Below are 22,581 nucleotides of genomic sequence, written 5' to 3' on the forward strand. Positions count from 1 at the left end.
TATTGATAAAAAGTGTACGTGGAGGATAAAAACTCCAACAAACAATCATCGAGATAGAGCCAATTGCTCCATCAAAATAATATCACTAATACAATTAGGAGTGGTATCCCTCCAAATTCTATCACTAATATCAGTTGTAGCCGCTTTCGCCAACCTGTGAGCCGCCTCATTTGATTCACGAGGAACGAAGACACAATTCCATCTTGATGGAGTGAGTAGTATCCGTCTTGTGTCTTCTATTAGATGCCCATATCGACTCCATGTGCCTGTTTCATGTTGGATAGCCTCTACAATTTGCTTGGCATCTCCCTCCAGAATTAATATATGTATACATATACTTAATATATATATATACACTTAATATATATATTTAATACAAAGCTTAAGCTTTAAAGCTTTAAAGCTTTGTATTAATATATATATACTTGCAAATTATTAAGCTTAATAGTACTTGATATATTTTAAATATGTATACTTGCAATTATTTTGCTTTATATATCTTAAGCTTAGTAATTGATTGATAAGTTGATATATATATAATACAATTAAAGCTTAAGCTTTATAATTGATACAAAGCTTTATGTCAATTAATATAAAGCTTAAGCTTTAATAATTTATTAGGACTAATACACTTAGATATTCGGTCCAAAAAAGTCTCCACTAGGGTTTCTCTAAGGAACAGCTAGGTCTGGAGGGTTCGTCTTCTACCGGTTATCCGGGAGAGAAGGTTAGGGTTGGACAGAGTCGTAGAAGAGGAGATATCACACAGGAGCACGATTTTACGATGTCCGGGGAAATAGAAAGGCTTTGTGGGAAGATGACATTGACAGAGGGTGAGAAGGCTGGCTTGCTAATCTGCGAAGGGGACATTGCGGAGGGCCGGGTTAAAAGGGAAAGGTGCTTGGTGGGAAAGGTTGGTGGGGATCGCAGAGTCAATAAGGAGGCTTTTAAAACCGTATTATCCAGAATATGGCGGTTGTCAGGCCAAGTGGTATTCAAGGAGATTCAAGACACTGTATGGCTGTTTGAGTTTGAAGAAATCACAGATAAGCAACGGGTCTTAGATGGCAGACCCTGGTCATTTGATCGGCAGATTCTAGTCCTTCAAGAGTTTGATGGGAGTGTTCCTCCCTCCCAAATGGATTTTTCTCATTCACCGTTTTGGGTTCAGGCTCATGAGATGCCTTTACTGTGCATGAATAAGACGGTGGGTACCAAAATTGGTGAGTCAATTGGTGAAGTAGAAGACGTGGACGTTGCTGGAGATGGAGTGGGTTGGGGTAGGTGTCTACGTATCTGAGTCAACATTAATCTTCATGCACCTTTGGAGAGAGGAAGGGCGCTGCAATTGGGGGGAAAATCACACTGGGTGATTATCAAATACGAGAAACTCCCCATGCTCTGTTTTGACTGTGGTAGGATTTTACATGACAAAAAAGGATGCCCGGTTCAGAAGTCCTCAAGAAGGATCACGGACAGCAGTATCAAGGAATGGGGGGTTTGGCTGCGGGTTGATGATTCCTGGTGGACAAGTGGTGGCGATAGGGGCGGTGGTTTTGGGTTCACGGGGACAAAGGAGAAAGGCGGCAGTTCTATGTTCACGGGGTGCGAAAATAAGGAAAGCTCATCGAAATATGGAAACCCTAGCAGGTCCAATGGCGGTGACGAGGAGGTGAGTAGTTACGGGTTCGAAGCTTGCCAAAAAGGGGCTGCAAAATCTGGGGGGGGGGGAAATGTATCAGCAGATACGCAGGGGACCGCGAATTACTCTGTTTTTCCTTCTTTGGGGGAACAAGGCAGCACGACATATGGGTTCCCATGCAAAATTAGGAGCTGACGTGGAGGGGGTCCTAGCAAAAAAGGCTGATGTAGCAGAATTGGGGGAAAAGCCCATTGGGGAAGAGCATACTGATGGGCCTTTTTTGATGGGCAGTATGAAGGGTGGGACTAGGCGGGGTGAAACTGAACACTTTGGGACTCAAGAAAATTTGGAAGGGGTTAGGAACGAGCTCTCGGACTAGGGTGCTCATGAAGACCATATAGCGATGGAGATTTTACCTCACCCAAATCCAGTGATGGAGGAAAAGGAAAAAGCAAATTTGAGACACTGGAAGAGAAGAGCAAGAGAAGCACAAGAGGGTAGGGTGAGTGCTCCCTCCTCTTTAAGGACTGGCCAAAAACGAAAGGCTCTCAATAAAGAGGTTGGGACAGCACAAGAGGGAATACAAAAGAAAAAACATAGAGGTGTCTTGGTGGAGGTCAGCAAAGGAAAGGAATTGGCGGAGGCTGCTTTGCAGTCCCGCCAGTCCCAATGAGTCTCATAAGTTGGAACTGCCGAGGGTTTGGGAACCCTCGGACAGTTCGAGACCTTAATCACATGGTTAAGGAAAAGAAACCCAATTTTTTGTTTCAAATGGAAATCACTAGTAACAAAAAGCGGATGGAGCAGTTAAGAGTGAAACTTGGGTATGAAGGATTATTTGTGGTGGAGCGGGTGGGGAGGAGTGGGGGCTGGCTTTATTATGGCGGGAGGCGAATGAACTAGAAGTCCAAAATTATTCACGGCGCCACATTAATCCAATTGTGAGGTTAGGGGACGAAGAGTTTCAGTGGAAGCTTACCAGGTTTTACGGGCATCCTGATCCCACAAAACGGGGTGAATCATGGTCTCTTCTCTCACACTTAAGAGGTTTTTCCTTGGTCCCATGGCTCTGTGTAGGAGACTTCAATGAAATAACCCACCAATCCGAGAAATTGGGGGCCAGCAGGTGCAGGAAGAGTCAAATGGAGGCATTCTGGATAGTCCTTGAGGAGTGTTACTTGGAGGATTTGGGATTCTCAGGTCTGAAATACACTTGGTCAAACAAGCGTCAAGATGACACTTTTACTCAAGAAAGATTGGACCGAGCCGTGGGAAATAGCAGCTGGTGTGCTAAATACAAATCGGTTGAGGTCCATGTCATGGCAGCCAGGGCATCGGACCACAATCCGGTATTTGTCTCTTTTCATAATCAGCAACTCAGGGGTAGGAAGGGGAGAAGGAATTTCAAATTTGAGGCTAGTTGGCTCCCGGATGAAGAATGTGATGCCATTATAAAAAATGCTTGGGAGGGTGATAATGATGGAGGGGGAGCCATGGCGAAAGTACAGAGAAGTTTGGAACGGTGCCAATCTCGGTTGAAATGGTGGAGTAAGGAGAAATTCTGACAAAATGAAAATTCAATAAAGGAGAAGACCGAACTATTGACTAAGACGCAAAGCTTGGAGGGCCCTGACCAACATACAGCTACCCTATGCCTTCAAAAGGAGATAGATACTTTGCTGGATTTTGAAGACACAAGGTGGAAACAACGGGCAAAACAAAGTTGGTACCGTGACGGGGATCGAAATATGCCCTTCTTCCATGCTTTGGCAAGTCATAGAAGAAGAATCAACACGATCAAGCGGGTTGTTGACGTAGAGGGAAGGGAATGGTCCAAGCTAGAGGACATTAGTCATGCCTTCGTGTCTTATTACCAGAATTTATTTACATTAGAAGGGACTGAGGGTAAGGAGTCGTTTCTAGAAGGGTTGCAAGCCACGGTAACGAACGGTATGAATAGCAGGTTGCTTAATAAATTTGAGGCAACTGAGGTGGACCAAGCTTTGGCGCAGATGCACCCGTTTAAATCGCCGGGCCCGGACGGTTTTTCAGCCTATTTTTATCAGCATTCTTGGAGTACGATACGTAATGATGTCTGTAATGCTGTTCTTGAATTTTTGAATGATGGGAAATTTGTTGAAACTATTAATGTGACCCATATAGCCCTTATTCCCAAAATCAAAAACCCCTCTAAAATTACTGAATTTCGCTCAATAAGTCTTTGTAATGTCGTGTATAAGTTGATTGCAAAGGTGCTGGCAAACTGACTGAAGTGGGTTTTGGGGGAGATTATTTCCCCAAACCAAAGTGCTTTTATCCCTGGGCAACTCATAACGGATAATATCCTCATAGCTTTTGAAGCCCTACATACAATGGATACCCATTTGGCCGGAAGGGAAGGATATATGGCTTTGAAGTTAGATATGAGCAAGGCGTATGATCGGGTTGAATGAGATTTCTTAGAGCTTGTCATGTACAGGATGGGGTTTGCTGCTCGCTGGATTCACTTGGTAATGACATGTGTCCGCACAGTCAAATATTCGGTCCTTATAAATGGGCAAGCCTATGGGGAAATAATTCCAACCCGGGGGCTTAGGCAAGGTGACCCACTCTCGCCTTATTTTCTCATTTTGTGTGCGGAGGGGCTTAGTTCCACTCTGCAGAAAAGGGAGGGAGATGGGGGATTCACAGGTTTGCCTATCACTCGTGGGGGCACACGGCTACATCATCTCTTTTTTTGCGGATGATAGCTTATTATTCTGTAAAGCAACGGACTCGGAATTGAGGTGCTTGCAGCAAATTCTTGGGGAGTATGAGAAAGCCTCTGGCCAGAAGCTAAACAAAGAGAAGACCTCCATTTATTTCAGTCGCAATACTTGGGCAGACATTAAAGGACAGTTATCACTAACAGTTGGTGTGCCTGTGACTCAGAGATATGAATCATACTTGGGTTTGCCAGCACTAGTCGGAAGATCTCGCACCAGCTCCTTCGAAGGGATAAAAGGGCGAATTTGGGACAAAATGCATGGCTGGAAGGAGAAGTTTTTGTCACAAGCTGGAAAGGAGGTACTTCTTAAAGCGGTGATTCAGGCAATCCCAACTTATACCATGAGTGTCTTTCAATTACCGAAGACCTTATGTCGCGATATTAATTCGATGATGTCCAAGTTTTGGTGGGGGCATAAGGAGAATAAGAATAAAATCGCTTGGATGAGTTGGCAGAAATTGGAGAGATCCAAAGAATCGGGGGGTTTGGGCTATCGTGACTTGGAGTGTTTTAATATGGCTTTATTAGCCAAGCAAGGCTGGTGGTTGATCCAAAACCCGGACTCATTGTCGGCAAAAATTTTTAAGAAGTATTTCCCCAATAATACGTTTCTAGACACTCCGATGGGGAGGAAACCCTCATATGCCTGGCAAAGTATATGGGATGCAAAGGCGTTACTCCGGGAGGGATTGGTGTGGCGGGTGGGGGATGGGCATTCTATTTCCATATGGGGCGATCGTTGGCTACCTACTAGAACCACACATGTGGTTCAATCACCCATCCGACACCTCGATGGGAATGCTAAGGTCAAGGAACTTATTGATCATAATACATGTTGGTGGAATATTCCATTGGTGGAATCAATCTTCCTTCCGGAGGAGGCTAGTATTATATGCGGCATCCCAATCAGCCCAAGGTCTCACCCAGACCAAATGATATGGGGGCCAAACAAGAATGGACAATTCACTGTTCGAAGTGCCTATCATGTGGCAATGGAGGTGGGGGCTCGGAATTTGGGAGGTTGTTCATTGAACAGGAGGTACAGTATTTTTTGGAAATGGCTATGGCATACAGGGTGCCCGAGAGTAGTGAAGATGTTCATGTGGCAAGCTTGCAACAATGTCCTGTTGACGAATGCAAATCTACACAAACGGAAGGTTCTGGACGACCCTGCATGCCCTATTTGTGGAGGCGAGCCAGAGACGGTTGAACATGTGCTGTGGACGTGTCCTGCGATGCAAGATGTTTAGCATGCAAGCTCGAGGAAAATCCAAAAAAGTGCCACTGCTGAAGGGAGTTTTATGGAAATCGTTGAAGGCTTACTGAAACGCCTTGAAACTTTGGAGTTTGATTTATTTGCCTGCACGGCAAGACAAGTCTGGTTAAGGAGAAACAAATGGGTATTCGAAGGGGGATTTTCTTCTCCAGCGCAGCTGTCACAATGGGCCATGGACTAGGTGGAAGCAGCAAAGATGGCGAACCGTGATATGTACCAAGGAGATCCACAGGCTCGACAACAATCCACTGCAAAATGGAGTAGGCCGGAAGGGAACTTTCTGAAATGTAATTGGGACGCAGCTATTGACTTGGCTGGGAAGAGAATGGGCGTGGGCGTCATGCTACGACTCTGTCGGTGAGGTGGCGGCGGCTAAGTGTTTAACAAAGCAGTACATTACCGACCCCTTGTATGCTGAAATGGTTGTGGCTTGGTCAGCAGCTCAGCTTATCCGGCAGCTTAACATTGAACAGATTATCCTTGAAGGAGATTCCCTCGGGGTGGTCAGGTGTTTAACAGATGAAGGCAATACTGGGGGTCTCATGGGTCCATTGGTAGACGATATTAAAACATATCTTAGTTAGTGCCGAGAGTGGCAAATTCGCCATGTTCACAGGGGGGCCAACTCGGCAGCAGACAGATTAGCCAAGCATGCCTTGCAACTGAAGGAAGAACACCAGTGGCGATACTCTACTCCTTTATGTATTCACGATATTGTATTGACTGAGAAACTCCTTTTAGATGAATGAAATGATCGAATTCCACTTCAAAAAATAAAAATAAATAAAGCTTATTAAGCTTAATAATTTGCAAGTATATATTATATTTAATACAATTAAAGTTTAAGCTTTAATTGTATTAAATATAATATATACTTGCAAATTATTAAGCTTAATAGTTGATATATTTTAAATATGTATACTTGCAATTAATTAGCTTTATATATATATTAATTAAGGTTAGTAATTGATAAGTTGATATATATATTAACATGGCAACGTGTTAGTGGGACACGTTACCATAAGATGACGTGTTTATTTAACACGTCATCTTATGGTAACGTGACACTTTTCACACGTCACCAAAACGTCATCTTATGGTAACGTGACACTTTTCACACGTCACCAAATGGTGACCTGTGAAAAGTGCAACATTAGAAATAAATATGGTAACGTGTCGTATTTTCACACGTTATCATATAGTGACGTGGCAACTGTTCTGCCACGTCACTAAACCTATATTTTTTTGTAGTGTAATGACCAAATTTCTTGTAATGAAATGACTATAAGGGAGGGTCCTTATCATTCTTGATCAGGATGGAAGAGAAAATGAGAGAACCTATGGAATGCTACCTAACACAAGGTGAGTAGCGGCCCATTTAGCTAACACATGTGCACAAAAATTAGCACATCTTGACACTTTCAAATCATTCGAATGGGAGAGAGATCAACACTAATGTCAGAAATTAAAGGAGCAAAATGCCAAGGAGCAAAAAGAGATAAGATGGCTGGCATGGTTAGACAGAATAATATAAACAAGCAAACAGCAGGAAGGTTAGTTAAGGTGGGGCATGATAAGATGGCATAGAACATTAAAACTGTCACAAACAATATCCCCATCAAAAAATCTAAGTCACCACACATGGAAATTAAGATCATATTGCATGTGAATCCAACCACACCCAGTTTCATCTTTGAAGCTGACTAAATGGCACTACAAGAAACTCAGGTGTTAGGGACGCCTAGTATGGGGTCATTTTAACAAACTAACCTCATTGGCCAGACGTTATTTTAATAGTAAAATGACCTATATCAGATGATTTGTTTTACTATTAAAACGTGTCATCCAATTGAACGACTTTGTTTCAATAATAAACACACGTCATTCAAAAAATCATGTGTCACTATTTTGCCTAATTTTTGTAGCGTGGGATAGCTGGTTGCATATGTATGGTCTAAAGCATGCACCCACCCTTGACGATCCATGTTATCAAAACGTGTTGCTGAGACACGAATTGATGTCACAATTAAATGCGCCTGAAAACTTGCAATTTGCGATCGGACAAACCAAAAAACAAAAAATAAAAATGTAGACAGACTCAATTATTGAGCATAATAATGGAGTTAATTTACGTGTGGCTGGCTGGGACATGAATTGATGCCACAAATGCAGTATCCTTTGTGGGATTTAACAAATCAGAGATTTGATAAAATGATTATTTTTTTTGGCTTTTTTGACATGTTCTAACAAGGGAAACGAGAAGGAGAGATTTAAACTAATGACAAAACGATTATATCAAGAGGTGTAGTCCACAACCAATTGAACTACCCCTTTAAACTCAAAACCATTAATTTATGAGATATCTACATTTCTAATGGTGCACACACCAATGCACCATTAGAAATGTAAATATCTCATACTTATTAATATATAATTAAAGATAGTAGCTACAACTATTCAAGTGCACCATATTCTATATTATTATAATAATAATAATAATAAAAGTAGCCATTATTGGAACTATTATTATCAATAATGTTTCAGGATCGATATTGAAGGTAAACCAGACAAGTAATTTCGGTATAAAATATTTTTTAGGGTTAAATGTAATTTTGGTATCTGTAGTTAGGCCCAAAATCAAATAGACCTATCGGTTTCAAAAAGTGTCCCAAGTGACACCTGTAAATATTGAAAAGACACACTTAGTACTTCTGTCCATTATATGTCTAAATATTTAACAAATCTCTACGTCAGCACTTGTAAGATGGTGACACGTGTCCCTAATGCCACATATTGGTGTCAAATCAAAAGAATAGATGATGTGGCATTATATCATAGGCGGTACATATGCTTTTGATGCCACATATATTGACAATATACTAAAACAAAAAAAGAAAACAATAATAATAACCCCAATTAACAAACTTTTAAAAAAATAATAATAATCTAGAGGGTTGGGGTGGCTAGCCACCCGATTTTGGCCATAGGCGATGGCTGGCCACTCCCATTTTTCCTATGGGGTGGCTAGCCACCCTCAATGGCCAGCCAGGGAGTGGCCGAACCAACCCCATGGCCTATGGGGTTGGTTTGGCCACCCCCAACTTGCAAAATGGGGGCGGCCGAACCACCCCCAATAGCCTTGAGCCACCCCCGTTTGGCCCCGGCCACCCCATGACCCTTGTTATAAGCATATGTGATAAAAATAATGAAAAAATAATCCCAATTTTTTCCATTATTATTATTATTATTTAAGCATATGTGGTATCCAAAGCATAGGTACCACCTATGATATAATGCCATGTTAGCCAATCTGTTGATTTGGCTTTAATATGTGGCATCCGGGACAGGTGTCACCATTTTAAGTGTGTTGAGGTGTAGTTCTATTAAATTTTTGGACGGATCATGGACGGAAGTACTAAGAGTCTGTTTGGGATTACGTTTGAGAGGCTTAATTGTGCTTTTAATACTCAAAAAGTCAATTTGAAGAAAAAAATACTCGTTTGGTAAAAACATTAAAAGCGCTTTTAAAGATCCAAAAAGCCTAAAAATTGTCAAAACGCACTTTTGTTAAAAGCTTAAAAATGAAGTTTTTGCCCAAAAACTTTTTTTGACTTAAAAGCTCTATTTTTCAAATGCAATCCCAAACAGGCTCTAAGTATATCTTTTCAATATTCACAGATACCACTTGAAACACTTTTGAAATCAAGAGGTTTGTTTGATTTTGGGCCTAATTAACCACATGTACTAAAATTGCATTTAACCCTATTTTTTAATACAATATCTTTTGAGCCGAAAAGTTTTATAGTGAAAACTATTTGATTTTCCAGTGTTTAGTTATTGTTCATAATTTAACCGTTTGTGGGGTTCGGTGCCAGCGGAAGAGCCTGTGAGGAAATGGTGTGCGCCTTATGGGAATGTACTGTGACTTGGGTGTTCGCCAAGTGGGGGTATTTAAACCATTTTTCAAAATATGATGATGACACCTTGATGTAACATATATATATATATATATATATATTGAGAGACTATCTTAAACTAAAAGTTAAAATTTATAGATTTAGATTCAACAATGTTATATATATTCATCGTCAAATATTGTTGTTATTACTTGAAATAAATTACATATCTAACGTGATCATTCTTGTAATAATCAACCAAGTACATGTGCTTTATAGAAACTAATAATTAACAATCTAAAGAGATTGAAAAAAGAAATGAAAGACAACTATGACATATGGACTTGGCTTACCTGCCGTAGCTTGGTCTACGGCCTGGATTTCTTCTAGGCTAACGTAAATTAAAACAAAAAAAAAAAAAAAAAAAAAAACCAGTAAAACTAATGCAGAAAATTTAAGGAAATTGAAAACGGGCTGTTGTGATGGGTTGGCGCTATGAAGCTTACTAGAACCTCTAGCTATGATTCTATGAAGACTCTCATTAGGTTTCGAGAGGCAGAGTTGCTCTGTTCTTTTTCTTGTAGGAGGCCCAGCGGAAGTGACATGCATTTGTCGAAGGAGGAAGAGGAAAAGCTGGAGGCAAATCGGCAGATATGAGGAAGAGGCAAAGCTGGAGGCAAAGATAACAGAGTAGTACTTCGATCAAACTGCTCCCACGCGATACACGATGTTGGCGGAGGAAGAGGGAATTTTTTGACGGTTTTCTTTTTTTTTTTTTTTTTTTTTCATTCACATTAACTTTCTAAGGGTTAAAAAACCGTAGTTTGGCCTATCGCAGGTAAACCCAGTCCATGACATATACCCTTTTTTTTTTTTTCATTCACGTTAACCTTCTAAGGGCTAAAAAACCATAGTTTGGCCAACTGTAGGTAAACCCAGTCCATGACATATACCCACAAGTAAAAATTTTATAGGTTACATCTTTCTTTATATTTTATTTCAATATAAGTCTTTCAAATACAAATATATTCTTTAAATTATATAGGGTTAACAAATATAATCTAAATCCCTTAATTTAAAAAATACAAATCAACATTTATTACAAATCTTTTATATCCTTAACATCCTTCCATAGCTGCAACAACTATCCTCTTTTTCTCATCTACTTCTCTTAATAAATCTCAACTACCCTTCAGTTGTTTTAGAAGAAAATAAGTTATTCTTATATACATGTGATGTATATGATCTATGAAACAAAAAATAGCAGCAAAATTAAGATAGAAAAGAGATCGAAGAAGATAAAATAAAAATTATTCTAAATAAAGATCAAGAACTTTCTTCATAGAGTTTTCGACACCATAGAAACAGATTACAAATACTAATTTGAAGACATAATGAGCAATAAAACCACATGCTCTTCACTTATTTAATACAGACACGTACGATAAGAACTCCAGTAGAGAGATCCGGTCCCAAAACATTAATACACAAGCAAAAATACACAGAGCTTGCTTTTTATGATTACATAATTAATAGGAGTAGATCAGGACACATCCCTTTTATCATGCCTTCACAAGATGTGCATCAACATCCTTAGCGATATTAAGCATCATGGTGAAGTACTTGTTTGGCGGAGGAACATCAGCTCTCAGTTTCTCATATTCAATACTCAATGTCGCCAAGCTGCCACTACCCTTGGGAGTAACCTTAAAGATGGGCTTAAAGGTCTTGTAACTCTTCATAACATCTCCTTCAACACCAACAAGAGTTACTGTCTTGCTTGCATCATCAAACTCAACCTTCTCTTTGAAAACCTCGGCATTCCCCTCTATGGTTTTCACAAGGAAACAATTAATGTATATGGGCATTAAATTCAGTTTCACAAGAATATACATAAATATATATATATATATATATATGAACATCTAATAATAGGTACGAAATTAATATGCTTTTAGTTTTCTTTAAGAGTAATGTTATTTTGTAGACCTTTATACGACTCATACTACTTAAATGACGCGATAGTGAAAATCAACTTCCTGATCAACAAGGACTTGTAGCTGACTTTCATTGTCACGTCATCTAAATCGTTAACTCTACCCTTGTGCCTTAGTTTAGTGTTGAAACCATTTAATGTACTCTAACAAAATTTAAAGAAAAAGAACTGGGAATATTGCAGTGAAGACCAAGTTAGTAGGGTGGTGTGATTGGCTTACCAACAGTGTATTTCCAGAGCTTGATGGAGCCATGTGTCTCCCAATCACCTTCATGCACCTCAACTGCCTGTATATGGTCAGGAGTGGCGTTGGGAACTTGGTGGGCTTGTTTCTTAAAGATTTCGTAGAACTTCTGAGGATCTGCCTTAATCTCTATTTCAGTCTCCAACTTACCCTTTAGAGAGGCCATATTTTCCTAGCTAGTGAAAGTTATACCCAGAAACGAAGTAGCTTATAATCAACTGAAAGCTTTGCACAGATTGATGAAGATGATTTGGCTTCCCCTACCTAGCTAGTCTATATATATAGATGTGTATAGTGATGCCAAGGATTTGAGTATGGGATATCACTCAACAACCGACAGGTCAAATAGAGAATATGCTTGACAAATCCAGTAGAGGGGTAATGCGCTTAACAAATACAACGCTTAAGTAGGGGCAATATACTTAACAAGCGACTTGGATTAATCATATGCAAAGATATAGTTATTATTAGCAACGACTATTGCGGTTGCCAATGTTATATTCTTATAGCTAATACCTTCCCGCTACACACAGCGGACAGGGAAAAATTCCCACCATGTTATTAGCAACAACATATCAGCTACGACATACGTGTGGTGGTCGCTAATAAAATTTTTTTTTTCTGAAATAGCAACGACTTTCAGCGGCGACAAAATTGTTGTCGCTAAAATTACTTATCAGCAACGGCTCTCAAAAGTCATTGCTAATGAGTAGTTGCTAAAAATGTGGTTGCTAAGGACAAAATTTCTTGTAATGAAGTGACTATAAAGGAGGGTCCTTATCACTCTTGATCAGGATGGAAGAGAGAATGAGAGAACCTTAGGAAATGCTACCTAACACAAGGTGAGTAGCAGCCCATTTAGCTAATAAATGTGCACGAAAATTAGCACATCTTGACACTTTCGAAGCATTCGAATGGGAGACAGATCAACACTAATGTCAAAAATTAAAGAAGAAAAATGCCAAGAAGCAAAAAGAGATAAAATGATCGGGATGGTTAGACAGAATAATATAAACAAGCAAACAGCATGAAGGTTAGTTAAGGCTGGGCATGATGAGATGGCATAAAACATTAAAACTGTCACAAACAATATCCTCATTAGAAAATCCAAGTCACCGCACATGAAAGTTAATATCATATTGCATGTGAATCCAACCACACCCAGTTTCATCTTTGAAGTTACTAAATGGCACTACAAGAAACTTGGGACGCTTGGCATGGGGTCATTTTAACGAATCAACCTCATTAGGCATTATTTTAATAGTAAAATGCCCACTCTTAGATGATTTGTTTTACTATTGATACGATGTTTTCAACAACGTCGTTTCAATAATAAACGCAAGTCACTCAAAAAACCACGTGTCACTATTTTGCCTAATTTTTGTAGTGTGGGCTAGCTGGCTACATATGTGTGGGTTAAAGCATGCATCCATGCACCCACCCATGACGATCCATGTTATCAAAACGTGTCGCTGAGACATGAATTGATGTCACAATTAAATGCACCGGAAAACTAGCAGTGTGGGATCGGACAACCCAAAAAACAAAAAAAAAAAAAAAATGTAGACAGACTCCATTATTGATGCCACAAATGCAGTATCTTTTGTGGGATTTAACAAATCAAAGATATTTCAAAAAAAAAAAAAAATCAGAGATATGTCAAAACGATTAATTTATAAAAGGAAAGAAGGCATCTTATATGCGATGCACGCACCAACGCACCATTAGAAATGTACATATCTCATACGTATTAATATCTAAAGATAACCGCTACAGCTATTCGAGTGCACCATTTTCTATATAAAAATGAATAATAATAACAATAATAATAATAATAATAATAATAAAAGTAGCCATTATTGGAACTGTTTTTTTTATTACTTTTTGAAATTGTTTCGCTTCTCCTTTATTAAACAGAAAGCTGATCAGCCAATACATATGGTTGAATACACGGGTGATAATCTTCCACCCACAAATGCTCTCCCTGTAAGGATAAGCCTAGCTTGGCAAGTCTGTGCGCCACCTCATTTGCATTTTGGGAAATATGCTCCACCTTCCAGTCCAAAAAACCATCTAGATGTTAGATGTTGGAGGCAATATGCCTCACCGTAGGATCCCACCAACTCCCCTCATTTCTCAAATGTTGGATGACTTCAAGCGCATCTCCTTCTAGTATTATTTTTGGCCACCCCATCTTAATACCCAATTCCACTGCTTGCCACATACCTAGTGCCTCCGCTGAAGCAGGGTCTCGTATATAAGGTGTGTTTGCACAGAAAGTGGCCATCATCCTCCCATCGTGGTTCCTTGCTACTAGTCCCATGCTACTCTCCTTTGAGTCAAGAGATGCGTCCCAATTTATCTTCACATAACCATCAGGGGGTCTCTTCCAGTGTTTGGTGTTCGTAAACGAGCGGGATGCTCTGCTTTCTTGCCTCTGTACAGATAACACGTTCTCTTGCTCAAATAAGTGCTCCTTCGCCTTCTAAATTACGCTGTGGGTGATGTCAACTTGCCCCCAAACACAAATGTATTCCGACGAAACCATATATGCCATGCTACAGACACAAAAAACTGCATCTCCTCCTCATCTAATTTCCCCAAGAGTTCCCCAAAAAGATGAAGAAAATCAACCTCAGTGCTTGAGAATTTCTATAGCTTTCGATTGCACTCCAGCCAGACATCTTGAGCTGAGGGGCAACTCCAAAGAGCGTGCCTTGGGGTCTCCTCCATCCTTTCGCATAAGGGACATAGAGGGTCAAGAGTTATATGTTTGTGGTAGAGATTTCCTTTTGTGGGTAATAGATTTTGGCATACTTTCCAAATGAACATCTGGACGACCCGAGGCCCTTTCACTGCCCATATCTTGTTCCAGATCTCTCCACATGGACCCCTCGCCGAACTCGTACCCTTTTCCTATTCCCCCAAAGATTGTGCTAGGTGGTATGCACTACGGACCGAGAAAATCCCGTTCTTGGTTCCCGCTCAAACCATCCTATCTTGTTGTCAACTTGGTTTGGTAACCAAGCTACATATAGCCTCTGCCTCCTCCTTCATGAATAATTCTTCAATTAGTGGAATATTCCACCCTTGATTCTCTTCATCCATCAGCTGCTGGACTTTGGCATCCTAGGTTAAGATTCGTATAAGGGTCTACACCATGTGTGTTGTTGGTGTTGGAAGCCATCGATCACCCCATACATGAATGGACTAACCATTTCCAACCCTCCATAATAAACTTGCTTGTAATAATTTCTTCACATTCCATGTACTCCACCATGTAAAGGAGGACTTGTTTCCTAGAGTTGATTCCAAAAAAGTGCCATTGGGAAAATACTTCTCCCGCAAAACTTCTACAACAAGGGAGTTTGGATGTTGAACTAACCGCCAACCTTGTTTTGCGAGGAGTGCTTAATTAAAATTCTCTAAATCTTGATAACCCAAACCTCCTTGGGCCTTACTCATCCCCATTTTGTTCCAACTCATCCAAGCCACCCTAGACAGGTTATCTTTGTGCCCCCACCAAAATCTTAACATCATCGAATTGATTCGCTTACATAACAATTTTGGAAGTTTGAAAACACTCATTGTATACGTAGGTATCGCTTGGATGACAGACTTCAACAACACTTCTTTCCCGGCATGAGTGAGGAATTTCTCCTCCCATCCATTTAGTCGGTCCAATATATGCCCTTGTATTTTTTAAAAAGAACGTAAACGAGACTTACCAATAAGGGCTGGGAGACCCAAGTAATTTTCATATCTTTGAGTCGAAATTACTCCTACTAAAGACTTTATATGCGCCCGAACTTTCGTCTTGGTATTTTTGCTAAAAAATAGAGAGGTTATCTCCCTATTTAATCTCTGTCCAGAGCTCTTTTCATACATCTCTAGAATCTCCTGCATTTTATTCCATTCATCCAGGTTGGCTCTGCAAAATAGTAAGCTGTCATCTGCAAAAAAAAAAAAAAAAAAGGTGATTAAGCCTTACACCTCCTCTTGAGATAGGCAATCCTGTAATATGTTTTTCCATTTCAGCCCTACAAAGCATATGGCTTAGCCCCTCGGCACATAAAATAAAAAATATGGGGAAAGAGGGCCCCCTTGGCACAGCCCCCTAGAAGGAATAATGCGGCCATGAGCTTGACCATTTATCAACACTGAATACGACACCGTACGTACACAAGTCATGACTTTCTGAATCCATCCTGAGTCAAACCCCATTTCAAGCATGACCCCCTCCAAGAAATCCCACTCCACTCTATCATACGCCTTGCTCATATTAAGCTTGAGTGCCATATATCCCTTTCGCCCCCTCATTCTTCCATTCATCGTGTGCAATGCTTCAAAAGCCACCAAAATGTTGTCGGTGATAAGCCTTCCTGGCACAAAAGCACTTTGATAGGGAGAAATAACATCAAGGAGCACTTTTTTTCAACCTATTAGCTATGACCTTTGCAATTATTTTATAAATTACATTACATAAACTAATAGATGGTTTCTTTTAGATAGATGGTTTCTTTTTTTGGGGGATTAGGGCTATGTAGGCTTGATTTATAACAGGATCAAAATTACCACCATTAAAAAAACCAAGCACAGCAAGACAAACCTCATGATTTACTATTTTTCAAGATTTTTGGAAAAGACATGCCTCATATCTGTCCGACCCCGGCGATTTCAGTGGAGCCATCCCCATCAAAGCTGTCTCCACTTCCTCCATTTTATATTCGCCCAACAGTAAGTTGTTCATAGTTTCCGTTACTCTAGGCCCCATTCCCTCCAGACATGCATCAGTCCCAAACGTCCCACCTATAGAGAATGATGTTTGGAAATAATGGAGGAAGGCCTCGCTGACTTCATGCTTTGTCTTCCAAACACCCCCTGCCTCATCCTTGATTTGAGTAATTCTATTTGCTTTTCTTCTCTAATTGGCCCATTCATGGAAGTATGATGTGTTTCGGTCCCCATTTTGAAACCAAGCCTATTTTTCCCTTTGTTTCTACTTTGGATCCTCCTGTTCTAGCATTAGAGCTATCTCTTTTTGGAACATTTTGATCTCAGACTGATTCTGGGGTCTCTCAGATTGTTGAAGCTTTTCTAACTGGGCCGTCTTTTTCTTCAAATTCCTCTCTGTAGAACCAAACTTCTTGCTCCATTGTAGTAATGCATTCCTACAATTTAATAAGTTGTTTGTTACAACGGCCATCCCATTCCCCTAATGGCTTCCCTTATTCCAAGCTCCCTATATAACCCCATGAAAGTCCTCATCCACCATCCATTTTGGCTCAAACCTGAACCCATTTGACCAGTGGTACCTCTCCTCTCTATATCCCCCAAATCTAATCAATAGCGATTTATGATCTGAAGAACGCGCCACCAACACTTGCACTTCCCTTTCTTGGAAAATTGAGCACCACTCGTTATTAGCTAGAGCCTGATCTAGGTGCTCCTTTATGAAACCACCATCCTCCCATGCATTGGTCCAAGAGAATTTTGACCCCTTATACCCCAAATCACTTTAAAAACATTCCTCCAAGGTGGTGCGGAATTGCTCCAATTTCCTCTCCCTTCATTCAACTCCTCCCCATTTCTCTCTCATATCCACTATTTCTTTAAAGTCACCTACACTAAGCCATGGCCCCTGGGCCAGATTCTTGAGATGTTTTAACAAATTCCATGACTCATGTCGTCTTTCTACCTCCGGATTCCCATAGAAACCCATGAATGTCCACTCCACTTCTTCCTCCGGTGACTTAACTATAGCATTAATATGGCGCCTTGAGAAATTTTGGATAGTCACATCACAATCATCCTTCCATAATAGAGCTAGTCCTCCACTTCTACCGATAGAGTCCACTCCAAATAAACTTTCATATCCAAGCTTTATTCGAGTCCGTTCTATTTCCGTATGAGTCCATCTTGTTTCAATGAGAAACAAAACATTGGGCTTCTTCTCCTTAACCAAAAGGCATAGGTCTCGAACTGCCGTCGGGTTCCCAAGTCCCCGGCAATTATAACTAATTAGAATCATGGTTGTTGGCGGGGCTATAACAACCTCCGCCAATCCCATGACTTTTGGGTCATGCCTCCCTTCCCTTTCTCTCTCCTACATGTCCCCTTCTTGCGGATTCACGGAACATAGTAAATTTGCCACTCCTGGACTCTCCCTTGCTTTCTTCTTCCACACTCGTAGGCTATTTCCCATTGGTGTTCCTTCCAAGGGCATTATACATTGTCCCATGTTCTCCAAGTCAGGAGAATTCTCCCTCTTTGATTTGGACCCATATGCCTCCTCTTGCTCTTTTGTCCGCGGCCCACAAGATACCTTTTTTTAAGGACCCAAATCAGCCATCTTACTCTTCTTTCCTCCTGGGCCCCTCTCAAAACCCACAACGTGAGAATTAGAAGATCCCTTGGAAGGGAATTCTGCCACCTTTATTATATTCCCTTTTAGTTGACCCATTTGCAAATCTGGAGCTCCAGTGACTTCTCCCATCTGCCCTCTCCCTTTTTCAAAAATGCTAGCTGTAGTGTTGCGCCGTGACCCCCATTTGGTATCTTCTCCATAAATTCTGCGTCCATTATGCCCCTCATGATGGGGATTCTTCTCAATCAGGAAAGAAGTAAAGACAGATCCACATCTTGCCATATTTGGAGGACTGAGACTTTTTCTTTCCTTTTTCGCTTGGTTCTGGTTACCATCCGGTAACTGAACCGCCGCTTTCGAGTGTTCCCCAGCCATCATCTCTGGTTTAATATATCCGCCTCCTCCTTTCCTTCTCATTTCTTCCGCTCTGAGCCGCACTCCCCATCCTTTCTCTCCGTCCGCCACATTCGTCCTCCTGTTTAAATTTTCAAGACATCCCCTAGCCCCATGGAGAATTTGGCCACACTGGAAACAAAACTGTGAGAGTTGTTCATACTTGAAAATGACCCACACAAATTTTCCTCCCAATGTCAAAGTACGTACGTGTTCGAGGGGTTTTGTAAGATCAATCAGGACCCGGAGCCTTAGGCTTTTTCCCCAACCTACACTGTCTCCTGCCACATCCACGTCCTCCAAAACTCCAAGTGTTTGGCCTATTTTGGTGCCCACAGCTCTTGACATACAAAGAAGTGGCATGTCGTGAAAAGGGCGAATGCGTGAAATCCATTCGGGAGGGAGGGACAAGGCCATTAAACTTATTGAGAATCAGTATCTGCCGATCAAAAGACTAGGGTCGTCCTCCCATCACTTTCCTTGATCTCCACATTTGTGAATTCAAAAATCCACATGTTCTCTTGAAGCTCCTTGAAAGTGACACACCCCTCTGCACGCTAGATCCGCGATAGAACTGTTTTGAAAGCTTCTTTATTAATCTTCTTTTCCGCCCATATTCTGCCTATCAGACAATTCGCCCCTCTACGTACCTTTACTACATCCTCTTCTGTGATATCAATTCCCACCGATTCCCCTTCAGTTTTCAAAAAACCTTCTGCCATGTTCCTTCCCTTTTCGCCTTCAGATTACCTCTACCAGAATTTCCGAACGCTATCACTCCACTCCCACTGAACGGTTGGAGACCAAACCTCTCCACTAGCAATTAAATCAAAGAGTTTTGTTAAGAAACCCTAATTGATTCCTAGCAAGAAGATTCATAGTTCCGTTCTTCAAGATATTATTTATCCGGTTGTATCGTAACGAGAATCATTTTTGCTAAGGGGTGGCATGAGCCACCTCGAAATGGCTAGCCAGGGGGTGGCCGAACCACGCCCAAGAGCCTTGGGGGTGGCTCAACATACCCCATTTGGCCCCAACCACCTCATGGCCTTTGTTTTAAGCATATGTGGTAAAAATAATGAAAAAATAACCCCAATTTTTGCCATTATTATTTTCACTAGTTCGAATTCCCCCTCCTCCCTCTTGTGTGGACATGTCAAAAAAAAAAAAAAAAATAGACAGGTTAGTTGACTTATTTGCTTGTTGGTGACTTGTGGTAGTAGTTAGACTGTGAAGATGGTGCCTTCTTGTCTTTTGCGGTGCCTTCGGAAGGAAATGCATTATAGAAGTTTCGAGGACTGCAAGAGGATGTTTATGGAACTTAAGTCATTTTTCTTTAATACTCTTTGTATTTGAACAGCTGCGTTTCTAACTCCTTTGATTCTTAGTTTTCATGATTTTTTTGTTCTTTTTTGTCCTTTTAACTAAGTGTTTCTCTTGTATACTTCCTGTATACCTGTGTATTGCTTTTCACTTTTAATGGCATTTCAATTACTTATAAAAAAAGAAAGGTTGGGGTGGGGGTGTGGGGGGAGTTTTTTAAGAAATATACACTAGTACGACGATATGGTTGATAGATGATGTAGTTAGAGGAAAGCACTGCAATAAGATGCAAGGAGAATAAAGAGATACAATGACAGTGCAAATCGATAAACAAATGATTAAGGGTTGCAAAGGAAAAGTGTCACTTCTCCAATGAATTTCCCCTATCCTACACATTCAATTGTGTCTTTCTATTTCTTTATTCTTCAGAACCCGTTAACATTGAGAAAAAATTTGATTCCTGTTTCTTTTCTAAACATAGAGCCAGACTTTGGGGATCCATAGAAAATGGTGTAAAAAGAGAGGTAGATAATTAAAATTTATCCTAAACTATATCCAGCTTTAAGAGTAAGCGGATCTAAGGAGGCCAGAGTCTCGTTAAGAGTGGTATTATATGAGTCGTCAATGCATACTAAAGTTTGAGGTCACAGTTTCGGATTTGTGGTTTACAGCTTCGCACTTTTTTATGGATCAGATGCCATTCTCGTTTTAGTGCGTTTGGCAATCAAGAACAATCTTCTTCTGTCAATCAGTGATGTTCTGTTTCTCTTTGTTTTTTTGGATGAACACTTATCTTTCTTTATTTGTTTTTACCAAACTAATTTTTCCTTCTTTTGTGCTTTCATCATTCATTGTTGCTATTGACTAGACCATAATGTTGATTCCATTTGGTTTACTTCTACTTTTTCCATGAACATTTTATTTTTAAAACTTATATGTTTCATTTCCAACTTTTTATGATTGAAAATTATTTAGTGTTTGATCCAACTCTTGTGTTTTAATTTTCAGTCAACAAAGAGTGTTGGCACTGCAAGTGTTTGAGTTGCATAGACTGATTAAGGTAAGCTGGTCATTGCCTGTTTAAATTGCTAAGCCATTTCTTCTTCGATTATATGCGGTCGTATTTTTTCGGTTTTTCAATTCACTCTGTGTAAAAGGAGTTATATTACTCCTTCCAAATGAAACAGGTACAAAGAAGGATGGCTGGGTCACCGCAACTATTACTTGAAGATAACCTTTATTTGGGCAAGCGTTCAACAAAAGTATCTCCTCCAGTTAACAAGTTGGTGTCTGAGTATGTTGCAGAACCCCAGCTCCCCTGATTGTTAAAGCCAATGATGATTCTATGAAGTCAAACCCTAAAGATGATGAATATACAGATGAAAGCGCAGTTGGAAAGTTTCCTCTTCCTTTTGTCAATAATGATAACAGCAAGGGACTTGCTACCCACCAATCAAATGGGCTTCATTTAGCAAATCCAGCTTTAACTCCTTTGACCACCAGCACCAAACCAGCCCCATGGTGTTTCCACCCACCACCAGGAAACCAGTGGTTAGTCCCTGCAATGTCTCCATCTGAAGGACTTATTTACAAGCCCTACACGGGGCCATGTCTTCCAACTTCAGCTTTCATGTTAAACATTGTTTACGGTGTTCCGGCTCCCATTCTTCCGGGCACGCCTCCTTTAGGCCAGACATACTTTTCACTGTATGGTCTCCCAGTCATGAATCAATCTGTATCCAGTTCAGGTGTCGAGGAAACAAGCCCGTTTGCCGGAGCTCAATCGAATAGACCAGACAATCAGTTGATGATTGGGGACATCAACTTTACCATACCCCAGCAAAATTCATGTAACATGTCCAGCGAGGTAACTCGAGTAATCTCATGTCATGCTGGCAAGTTCCCAGCATCAAAAGAGAGTGAGTTACAGGGAAGTGCAGCAAGTAGCCCCTCTTACAGGGCTAAAGGAGATGATGCACTTCCTCTTTTTCCTACAACACCCACAGCTCACGCATTAATGGATCAAAATGTGCAAACTAGTGAGAATCGGACACAAGTTATTAAGGTTGTACCTCATAATCCAAGATCAGCAACTGAATCAGCATTCCGGATTTTTCGGTCAATAAAGGAAGAGAGGAAACAATTATGATTAGTAGTTGGCGGGAATCAACTATTTTGTCATACTCCTTTAAGAATTTTGTATCTGTAAATCATCTTGTTTATGATCACACATGGTAATGTTGTAAATATATTCTTGAAAGGTTGAAAAAAAATCATTTTTGCCTTGTTATTCCATTTATGTATTCAGAAGAAATTCAGTCGGAGAAATTCTTTTGACTGGCAATATTGAACTCTTCTGTTATCATATGTTCCTTATGCAGGCAACCCTTTTCCAACTTGATCAAAAATAAAATAAAAATTGCAGGTAGACCACGGACCAGCGAATATTTGCTGATTTTATTTGAGACAATTAAGGCAAACCTGCATCACAATTAATTTCTTAAGAAATCAGGGCAAAAATATTGCAGTGTTCAACTTTTATCAAATCACTCGTTAGGGTTTAAAACTTAAGACTAATAGCATACTTAAATATGATGTGAAAGGAAAGCACCATGTATCAATGTTCGTATGCAGAATTTAGGCTTTAATACAATGCCCTAAAGATCTAGGTGGAGCA

General features: G+C 40.3%; 2 protein-coding genes across 2 annotated transcripts; one reads left to right on the forward strand and one right to left on the reverse strand.

Annotated features, from left to right (window-relative positions):
• Positions 1 to 11,129: 11,129 nt before the first annotated feature.
• Positions 11,130 to 12,077, reverse strand: LOC132179802 (MLP-like protein 28). The gene is made up of 2 exons (XM_059592579.1): positions 11,798 to 12,077; positions 11,130 to 11,409 (listed from the first exon to the last, which is right to left on the reverse strand). The coding sequence occupies exons 1-2, from the start codon at positions 11,985 to 11,987 to the stop codon at positions 11,144 to 11,146; spliced, it is 456 nt and encodes a 151-aa protein (XP_059448562.1). The 5' UTR covers positions 11,988 to 12,077; the 3' UTR covers positions 11,130 to 11,143.
• Positions 12,078 to 18,960: 6,883 nt separating this feature from the next.
• LOC132178186 (protein HEADING DATE 3B-like) lies at positions 18,961 to 22,066 on the forward strand. The gene is made up of 4 exons (XM_059590637.1): positions 18,961 to 19,016; positions 20,913 to 20,964; positions 21,092 to 21,166; positions 21,256 to 22,066. The coding sequence occupies exons 1-4, from the start codon at positions 18,961 to 18,963 to the stop codon at positions 22,051 to 22,053; spliced, it is 981 nt and encodes a 326-aa protein (XP_059446620.1). The 3' UTR covers positions 22,054 to 22,066.
• The last annotated feature ends 515 nt before the right edge of the window (positions 22,067 to 22,581 follow it).

Source organism: Corylus avellana, chromosome ca4 (assembly GCF_901000735.1).
Source record: "Corylus avellana chromosome ca4, CavTom2PMs-1.0".
NCBI classification, from domain to species: domain Eukaryota; kingdom Viridiplantae; phylum Streptophyta; class Magnoliopsida; order Fagales; family Betulaceae; genus Corylus; species Corylus avellana.